The following is a 10,744-nucleotide window of genomic DNA, read 5'->3' as shown; positions in this document are numbered from 1 at the left end:
AGTGGTTCTCAACATTTATGCCATATTCCTCCTTTGAAAGCCTCAAGTATTGTCAACCCTCTTCACAATCATTCACAAAAAGAAAAACAGATCAGCAGAAGTTTCTGTAGGGTACCCTTTCAGTTAGGCTATGATTTGATTGTAATCACAAAGTAGTCTATTTCATCCATCTAAAACTGTGCTCACGCTCAGTCATAAATAAATTAATTATCCGTGTCAAATAATAATAGATTAATTTCGACAAATTTACATTTCATTTACATTCCTTCCAATACGATTATTTCCCTTTAAGTTAAAAATTGCTCCTTATGGAGTCAAGTGGCTCCCTGTATGAACCACACTGTTGTAGTTGCTTAAAATCAACGTCCGTATGGCGTATATTATGCAACAGACGACATTAATCACATCATGCCACCGAAATTATTATTTCAATAATTAGAATGAAAATTACCACTCTGCAGCAAATTACAGCACCATCATTCGTTGTTACTACAATCAAAACAACTAAACGAAACACACAAGTAACACAAATGAAATTAAATTATTCAATAACTCTGACAGAGTTTTAAATAGGTATGTGACCCACCTCAAAATTTTTCCATGGCCCTCCTGTTGAGAAATGCTGGTCTGATCTAAGTGATCTAAGCATTGAAAAACTGCTTATCCTGCTTACGTATGAAATGATTACGCAGCACAACGGGTCAAGTATTTGATAGAGAAATATATTATTTGGTTGGATAGTTTAATCAGTTTGAAACTTTATCATTGGACTGAGAAAGCCTCTAATTATTTTTATGTTTGACCTAATGTCAGGTTTCTGAAGGATAGGATTAATTCACAAAGGATTCTGAGCTTAATAATTTATATTGTTTATTGAACCATTTTGAAGGCCCGCCGCCCACCCAGATCCTTCTTTGGATGATGACCAAAGACTCTAAGCCAATGAGAGGCAGATGGAAAAGCTGTGAAACCAAGTCATGATTATTCAAATGAGCAGCACACTCTCTAGCAACAGCTAGTGGATAAACAAGGGGAACATTCAAACTGTCAACTCATGAGAAACGTCTGTCACTGAAAAGTGTTTCTCATCCAAAGATAAATATTGTCTTAAATGAAAGTTATTCTGTTTCTCCACCTTTGTGTAGACTCCTGATTGTTTAACCCAAATAATCTAAAGCAAAACTATTGTAAAGTACCTTAATAAATCGTAGTCTTTTATCTTAATTGTTATGTATCTAGCACTGACTGTAATCATATGCTTCAGATGTCCGTTTGAGCTTAACTGTTGAAATTATGTCATAAAAAAGGTTTAGTAAGATACATTGTGTCAATGTCAAAAACTGAAACAGTATTTTGCGTTTAATCCGGGGTTTTGAATCGTATTAATCAAGATGGCTGATCTTGAAGCAGTCTTAGCTGATGTCAGCTACCTGATGGCCATGGAGAAGAGCAAAGGAACTCCTGGAAACCGTGCCATTAAGCGAATGCAACTTCCAGACCCAAGGTTGAATTATTTTTATATTCATCGTATTTAAAGCTTTTAATATTTTATTTTTATTTTCACATCTAATTTTTCTATATTTCATATATTTTTATTAGTTTGTTCTATACTGTCTATCAAGTTTTTGTTCATTATTATTTTGTCAGTCCTTGATAAAAGCACTTGCAAAAATGTTTCAAAGCTTCTAATTAGTTTAAACATGTTACCATCAACCTTTTTTCCAGATTAAGTGAGTACTATGTCTCTTCGTTTATATAATTATTTTCTAAAAACTGAAATTTATGAAGTTTTTTTTCTTCTTTAACATAATTTACCTCAACTGCAACAAAACACTGTTGTAGCAACATATTTAAACATATTCAAAAGGTTTACAATTGCATTTAGAAGAGATTAACTTGCAAACTTAATATTAGTATCATAGCCAATTTTGTATATCTTTGAGAAGAATCCATATTCAAAAGCAGTTGCTATAATGCTATATACATTATCACTAGACATGAACTTATTCAAATACAAAGATTCCACAACTTTAGTTTTGTTGGAACTTATTTCTAGCTTATTAAATTGAAGGGTTAAACATATTATGCACATTTTTCGAAGTAAAATCAATTCATTATAGGTAGAGCTCGACCGATGTATCGGTCAGCCGATATATATCGGCCGATATCAGGTGTAGCCGATATATTTTATCGGCTATTTTTCGCCGATAAACATCGACCAGCAAAAGCAAACTCAAAACCAGCCATACATGCCTTTTGAAGAAACACAAGTTGCTCAAACGTGCTTGTATAGCACGAACAATTGTTGCGAGAATATGATTTCCCGCCCATTCTAGTGCGCGCATCTATAGAAAATGTTAATAGTATCCCTTAGCTTCCCATCAAGCAGGAAAACTTTCGAGTTTTACGTTGCTTCAACGATTGATGACATTGAATCAGTGTAACAAAGGTGAAGTTTTCGCTAAGAATCGATGGGAGCGCCGGTGTAGGCCTACTTCTACACTAATCACGTGCAACTTATTTCAAGTCTCACGTCACAATGTTGTCTGGCTTTGATCTCCGAGTGATATTGATAAGGCAAGATTCGTTACAAAATTAGATCATACGAGTAGGCTATCACAGCAAGATGCAGCAAAATTTGTCAAGTTTTGGTATTACAGTCAGTAAGAAAGAAAAGGCCCAGGGAAAATTAACTTTCGCTCACATGACATGCAAAAATAAACCCAAAAAAAATCCTAGTGAAACTTTGCACAGAAGAAAATAGTAGTCATCATTGTAGAAGTTTTCCGACCAGAGCATTGTGACGCAAGAAGCCACACGACCTTGTTCGGTGGAAGTTAATCAGTTATGCGTCGTATTGCAGCTACACTGCGCTTTGACTCTCCAAGCGCACCTCATTGGTCTGATGAAAGCCTTCGCTGAAATTTTAAAAAGCCTTACAAATCGTAGCCATAGCTCTTAAATGGAGAAGAATTCAGACCGGACGGCATCGAAGAATTCAGATCAGACACGTTTGTCCGTCTTCAGCAAAAACGAATTTCGAGGCCTGGGTTGTTTCTTTTTTGTTTGGTGTTTTTTTGTGATTAGTGTTAAGAATGATTTTTCCATTACAACAACTAATGCATAAACTTTCTTGGACTGGTTTGTTGCTTAATAACTTTGTTGGTAACAACCTTTTCGTAGCTGATATATATCGGTATCGGCCTAAAAATTTCATAAATATCGGCCTGAAAAGGTGATATCGGTCGAGCTCTAATTATAGGCATGCGTATTAGGGTGGATCAAAAAAAACGAATTTTTAGGTTCAGCTTAGTGCATCTGCCAAAAGATGCAGTTTGGGCTATCTTTTACATTGGTACTTGAAAAAACATTTTTTGACCCCGTTTGACCCCTATCCAAGAGCGCTCTAGTGACCGCCGAGGCAAAATTCCTTAAATTGACTATAATTTTTTTTCTAGTGGGTGCAGGCTAGTGGTTTTGGTGTCTATCCCCACTAAATCAAGTCTTGGGAAGTCATTTCTGCAGTCTAAAATCATCTATGGGCTAGCAAAATGACATCAGAGCCTTTATTCAGCAAAAATGCTTGAAAAAGTTGGAAATTTATTGTTTTTTTTAAAAAAGGGCAAAGAAAAACAAATTCATAATGCTTCTAAAGGTATTGCTGTTAATACACTGAAGCAAACAATTACCGTATGAAGTTAATTGCAAAAATGTTGCCTTTAATTTGTGCATCCAATTATCCATAGCATTACAGTAATGGACACCAAATGCATGACAACGGGTTCAGGCGAAATCAGTATGTTAGTGTTTTGTTGAGGAGCTTATATCAAATCCTGCAGACATATCATTCTTAAAAGGAATGATGACAGACAGGACAGCCACAATAGCCGGATTTGACTCTATTTTATTCGCACAAGTCAGAAGGAAAGAAAATAGGATTCTTAGTGCAGAAAAACGACAAAAACACTCTAAAAAAAGAAACGCAAAAACTGCTTCTACTGTAGCTCTTAAGATAAGGAACTTCTCTGGTCAGGTTGTTTACATCACTTTGGTGAAATCGTTGTGTCATGTATCTTTGAAGATTTGAAGCTAGAGGTTTTAAAATAACCAGAAATGAGCATCTTCATAAGACTCCGCAATAACTGGGGTTCTATTCCACAGTGGCTAAGTACACTGGATATCAACAGCTTTCTAGTAACAACACACGATCTCATTCAGAACCTCAAAGATGACGTTGTTCAACTTGCACAAAGCAAATACAAGTTCATTTCAGGCGACTATAAATAACTTATGAACTTGTGCAATGTGCATTGCTTATATCAGTCCTGGTCTACAAAATTTGAAATTCTACCGTTCTGGGGCCACACACAAGGCCAGATGGATGGCCAAATTGATTCATTCCTATTAATTGGTGCTACTGGAAAATCAAATAGCTAAGTTACCTAAGGGAACTATCACATCAGGTTCACAAGTGGGTAAACTGAAAGATCTTATGAATTTTATTTCCCTCATCTACTGTATATATTGGTTTCGGTGTAGTGTTGCTGTAGATGCTCCTTGGAACCGTTTGACTATGTACAAGAACATTCTCAGATATGGAGCAGTGCATAAGTTGATATCAGATGCTGCTGAACGTAGCTTCAAACGTCAATTTTGGTATCTCTCTGCTGAGATGGTACCACTGGACTGGCACTGTTCAGCTCTGAAGTTCAGGAAGAGGTAAACATCAGATGGCTGATGAACTTATACATGTAAAACCTACAGATCCTGTTTTTACACTGTCAGCAGATCGGTTTGGCACTGGCCAGCTACGGACCACGTTTTCCATCAGAAATCAACCTGGAATCAAAACTGACAGATTTTATCACAAAGGGCTCTTGGTTCTTTTTCTCTGTTTTAGAGATAAATGATGATTTTCTTCCTTTATCAGTAGAGAAATGGTCTGAATCAGAGTCGTACCAGAAAGCTGTTTACAATGTGGCTGAACATGGAGTTAAACTGAGCGCCGATTACCTACATTGTGCCAGAAACGAGGAACACTATCAAAACACTTTACAAATAGTGGAAGCTAACAGAAAAGACACACCTAATTTGAGAATGGAAAAAAACTAATATCCTCTTGCACAGATTACACTAGTTGATCACATTGCCTTCTGTGACAAAATGTGTTAGTAAAAGTTTACAGTTACTGTATACATACAGATTCAATACCAGGCTTTCATGTAGCAAACTCACTAGCCTATATTGGTAACTTTCTATGGTATTTGATTTATTTCCAGTGTGAAATTAGAATTTTAGACCACTTCCGCTCACTGGAGTTGTATTTTTAGCTATTCCAACGCGTAAAAAATGTGAATTCACAGACAACTCGTATAGACAAGCATATTCTTTTAATTCCCTGTATGATAGATAGTCGAACAGGCAAAAGTTTTATGCATATTATTTTGTTGAAACATACAAATTTTGTTGAGAAGCGTGAAAATACCGGTAATTCAATATTTACTTAATGGCAAACCTAAAAATTTGAATGGGATGGTGGCCCACATAAATGTGCCCCAATTCTACTGATTTTTGGACCAACAAAGATTCTTGGCTAGTGGAACAATCTCACAAATCTACAAGTCAATAGTACAAAAAAAAGTAAAAAACAAGGGGGTTGAGTGCACACTACCCAGGATGTGTTCAATGGGATGCTTATTCAGAAGCCAAATGCAAGTTTTGCCTCTATTAAACATTATATAAACTCAATTAAGTTAAGTGTGATCAGATACTTGCAAACATTGAAATAAACAATATCTAAAGCTGTAATAAATGCAATAGTTAAGTTTACACTATCAAATAAATATATATATATGCGGCATGCAGCTGCACTATCGTATGCTTCTGTAGTCTATTGGACCTCATATCACCTCATTGGACTAGAGGCCAGTTTGCACACAAATGGTCACATCCTCGTGTGTTTTACCTAGGTTACACTTTTTTAGTATTTCATCCATAAAACTGCCCAAAATATCTAAAAATGCCATTTCTTTTCCATAAAATGCCTTTTTTAGAGCAAAAATGTCATTATGCAATTTTGGCTGCCCCATGTATCATTTTAGACTGCAGAAGTGACTTCCTAAGACTTGATTTAGTGGGGTTAGACACCAAAATCATTAGCCTACACCCACTAGAAAAAGTATTATGGCTAATTTAAGGAATTTTGCCTTGGCGGCCACTAGAGCGCTCTTGGATAGGGGTCAAACGGGGTCAAAAAATGTTTTTTCAAGTACCAATGTAAAAGATAGCCCAAACTGCATCTTTTGGCAGATGCACTAAGCTGAACTCAAAAATTCGTTTTTTTTTATCCACCCTAATGCGTATTCCTATTCCACACTTTTTGTTACATATGTAGATGTAGAATTGTAGATTGTAGCCTATGTGACATGGTACACTTGCTTGTAAGCTTTCTTGTATTCTTGTAAGACTTTCATGACAGCAAGTTCATCTTTTTTTCTATTCAGTAGGCTAGCCTAACTAAGTAAACTCAAGCTCAGCAACTCAAATAGGATTATGTAGTTTACGTACAAGACACAAGAGAAATGTTTGTTTTAGGATTTTATATAGGGTCTGCTACTATTCGGCTAGTCTGATTCGGCTAGTCCAATTCGGCTAGTCCGATTTGGCTAGTTCCCTATTTGGCTACAGTCCGATTCGGATAGTCCGATTTGGCTAGTTTCCTAATCGGCTACAGTTTTAAATTGTATTTTGTATTTTATTCCACAATATTGTTTCTTTTGCATTCCGACAAAGAAAAATAAATTGAAATGAAATTTAGCGCAAAATGTTTGAACTATTAAATTGAAATGTTTGCTCACATAAAATCGACATGTATCCTACGTCACCGTCTGTATGCAAACTTAGAATATATTAGAATCCTCAACTATTACAAAATTCTAAATCCAACGACGCCTTCTGTTCATTTAGAGAATTTTGTATTTTATTCCACAATATTGTTTCTTTTATAGTTGAAATTACCAAAGCTTTAGATGAATGGGGTTTAGACCTAACCACTGAGATCTTAAATCATATTTATGACACCGGAAAGATCCTAGTGGTATGGTACGTTCTATATTCATAACTTTACCAAAGTAAACCGTAGCAACAGAATGCTCACTCCACAGAACAATTAGCCTTGTGAATCATCTAACAAAGATCTCACTCCGAATCATGATGATGAGATTGAGACCAAAACTAAAATACCAGGTCATGTAACGCCGAAACCCAGGTTTATTCTAAACTGCCACTGAGGTTTTAACTTCATCTTTTATGTCAAACGCTATTTGGCAACTGTCTTTTTTTAGTTGACACGTTTTCGCTGAGACTTTATCTCATTAACCTCTATTGTTAATCATGAAAAATGTTGTTTTGATGTAAAACACTTATTTCAAACGAACCCAGACAACAAAATTCGTCATTTTTACATTGAGTCAACGTCTGCAGACGGATTTTGCCGTCTGGAAAGGCACTCAAAGGTAAACACAGGATAAAATGTAAGAAGGCAAAAGAAACGATTTTGTGGAATAAAATGCAAAATTTTCTATAAACAGAAAACAGAACAGAAGAATCGGACATAAATGATACATCTCTCTGTTATCATTTTTAATGTAAAAATTCAAACTGTGCTGTTGAAATTTCCGATTTTAGTTTTGGTTTGCATACAGACGGTGACGTAGGATACATGTCGATTTTACGTGAGCAAACATTTCAATTTAATAGTTCAAACATTTTGCGCTAAATTTCATTTCAATTTATTTTTCTTTGTCAAAATGCAAAAGAAACGATATTGTGCGGGTGCTATTTGCAAGTGCTATTGTTTGTAAAAATTTGGAACTATATTATAGTGTTGAAAGTATATCAGCAATAGTACATGATGTTTGATTGCATTGCTTTCAAGCATTGCATTATATTCTTCCAAAAACACTGTGTTTCTTAAAGTTGTTTTTTTTAATCTCACCTTTGTTAATTTGGAAGTCTTCAAAATTAATGTCCCACTTTACGATATGTTTGCAATTGAGGAATATTTATGAGATTGAGGATATGTTTGCTTGCAAATTTAAAATTATACATAGTTATTATATAATGTAATATTATTTATTAACTACAATTAGGTTTCTATGTCTTTAAATTTTATTGATTTAATGCTTCAAAGGTTTTAAAGGTATTTTATTTAAATGGCAAATTTTCTTTATGATTGAATTATTGATGAGATTATAGTGTATCTGCCATGATACCTCAGCTAATGGTGATATAAAATATTTATCAAGAACTTTGCTTGAAATCGTCAGAGATGGATGTTTTTGTTCCTTGTGCTTTCTTTTGGATTACCAGTGAGTGATTCCATTATAATTCAACCAATGGTGAAGACATTCACCTCTCAGATTTTTTTATTTTTAGATATTTTAAAAATACAAAAAAATGATTAAGAATGCATTTTAATTTTTTCTCTGTCTTATTTGATTTTCGAGCAATCGCATATTTCATATTTTCATTTTTGCAAGTGGCAAAAATGCCATTATTCAATATGCGATTACGATTACCTGAAAACCAAATAAGATGGAGAAAAAAATTAGAATACGGTATTATATGTCCTTAATCATTTCTTTGTATTTTTAAAATATCCAAAAATATAAAAACTCTGAGAGGTGACGGTGTTCAATTTTCTTGAAATTGGTTGAATTATAATGGAATTACCCCAGTTGCTGTTTGTAATTCATAATATTTTGGACATTTCTGTATCTGTAATCAGCAATAACTGGATGGGAAAACTGTGTCATGCATTTATTGTCCCTACTAGTTCACATGCAATATTCTTACCATTTCACAAATGTAGATGCAAAAGCTAGTGCAAACTGCTTCTACCACAGCGAACTCACAGCATCAGGCTAAAACAGGTTGTTCAAACACTATGTTTGAACTTAAATAAGTTCAAGTTATAAACAAATTAAACTTAATAGTTTTGTTTTTTGTTTAGTATTCGTTGTCTGATGATGAAATACTTATCTGAAAGAGGACGGCTGGAGTTTGATGAGATTTTTGATCAAGAAATTGGTAATTATTGTTCATGTATTAAAACTATGGTACCTACTGCTACTGCTGACTCACTTTTATCAGTGCCTGGCCTCACATCTTCTGCATCGTATGTAAGTTGTATCACTGTCACCAGGAGTTTATTACACCCACATATAATCCACATCTTGACATAACGTACATTGACCTGATGAAATGCGTAATTTCGTAACTCATATCGCTCACAAATGCGATGTGAATCCTACTTGTTTTCTTTTTGATCACACTGCCAGCCAGCAATAGCATTACGTTTCGCAATGATTTTCAACCAGTGTTCGGCGTAATACTGCTGTTGCCTGTTCCGTGATACTCCGTCAGATGTTCCGCACGAAATTTATCAGCTTGACTAGTGCTCCATGGAACACCGGTCACAAATCAAAATCACAAAAGCTTCGCAATCATCGTTCTGCAGTTCCTGTTCGAATGTAAATTTTGCGCTAATCCAAACAGGCTCAGCTCAGATATAACAAGTCTGAGAAAACTGAGTGAATAAATTGTTGTTGTTTATTTTTGCATTATTATAAATGCGAGATTACGGTATTTTAATGCATGAAGTGTTTAAATAAAGTTAAAAAACACTATAGATATGAAGAATTCTAATTTTATTTGAAGAATAGATGCGCAACCTGATGGTCCTGTTTGAAGTGAAATTGGCTGTGAAATTTATTATTTTCGATGGGTTTATCCACGTTATACCTACGCATACAATATACATGTTCCTGTTTGTGTAAAGCTTTCTTATGTTGCTTTGATGGCGTGTTGTGTCAATGACATGTGGAGATCATAAGAAGTAATAGGCCAAGAAACATGCTTGCATTGTGTTCATGGCATTCTCAAACATAACTCCATGAAAGTTTGTAGCGCCACACATCCAACATTGCCCGAGGCTAAACTTCAAGCTTGTCAAATATTCATTGAAAAAGAAGGGCTCGTAGTGCTTAGCATTGAATCTACTGTGATGCTATTTATGTCGTCTCACTGCGGTACAGGGTACATATGTTTACACAAGAATCGGTTACAATATTTTGGTATATATACAAACGTAGCAGGAATGTTATATTACTGACTTTTCAACGTTGTGGTTTGTTGCTTGCTGTTAGAAAAAATTATGTCATGTCTACTGGCCTGTCAATTATTTGATTTGACATTCATTCACTTCAATGGGTACAGTATCATACATTAAACACAGTGGTTTTTGTGGATGGTAGCTATGCCTTGCTACTTTCTGTATCCTTGCCAGAGTTCAGGTTTGAAGCGTTTGATTTCCACAACAGGTTTACCGCTTTTTGTTGTTTTGTTCTTCGCAAAGTAAATGCGCTCTGTTTCAATGAATCAATTTGTAAGTAATTGTAATCGTATGCCTTACGGTTTTTTTTAGGTTACAAGCTATTTAAGGAATATTGCACGGTGTATGGGGCAGAGGTTCCAGAGCTTCTCTTTTACGAACAGGTAAATTGTCATTTCTCTGTCGTAGTAAGAATTTATTTGGTTGATTTTGATATCGGTAGCCTATGAAACAATTGGTTTTGACCGATGCGTGTGCTACTTAAAACCAATTCCTTACATACCAATGTCAAATGGCAGATAAGTTTTGAAGACCATGACCGCCAATGTTTGTATCCTATCAGGCACATAA

At 35.1% G+C, this 10,744-nt stretch overlaps 1 protein-coding gene across 1 annotated transcript in view; it reads left to right on the top strand.

Annotated features, from left to right (window-relative positions):
- The first annotated feature begins 1,272 nt into the window (after nt 1–1,272).
- LOC145766174 (G protein-coupled receptor kinase 3-like) overlaps nt 1,273–10,744 on the top strand; it is a 32,006-nt gene continuing 22,534 nt past the window's right edge. Inside the window, exons 1-3 of the mRNA XM_082577827.1 lie at nt 1,273–1,504; nt 9,014–9,090; nt 10,487–10,557. Coding sequence (XP_082433953.1) covers nt 1,392–1,504; nt 9,014–9,090; nt 10,487–10,557 — 261 coding nt within the window. The 5' untranslated portion in view covers nt 1,273–1,391. The remainder of the gene's footprint in view (nt 1,505–9,013; nt 9,091–10,486; nt 10,558–10,744) is intronic.

Source organism: Aplidium turbinatum, chromosome 3, assembly GCF_918807975.1.
Source record: "Aplidium turbinatum chromosome 3, kaAplTurb1.1, whole genome shotgun sequence".
Classification (NCBI taxonomy): domain Eukaryota; kingdom Metazoa; phylum Chordata; class Ascidiacea; order Aplousobranchia; family Polyclinidae; genus Aplidium; species Aplidium turbinatum.
Note: the sequence above shows the minus strand (reverse complement) of the source record. Positions and strands in the feature narration are given on the sequence as shown.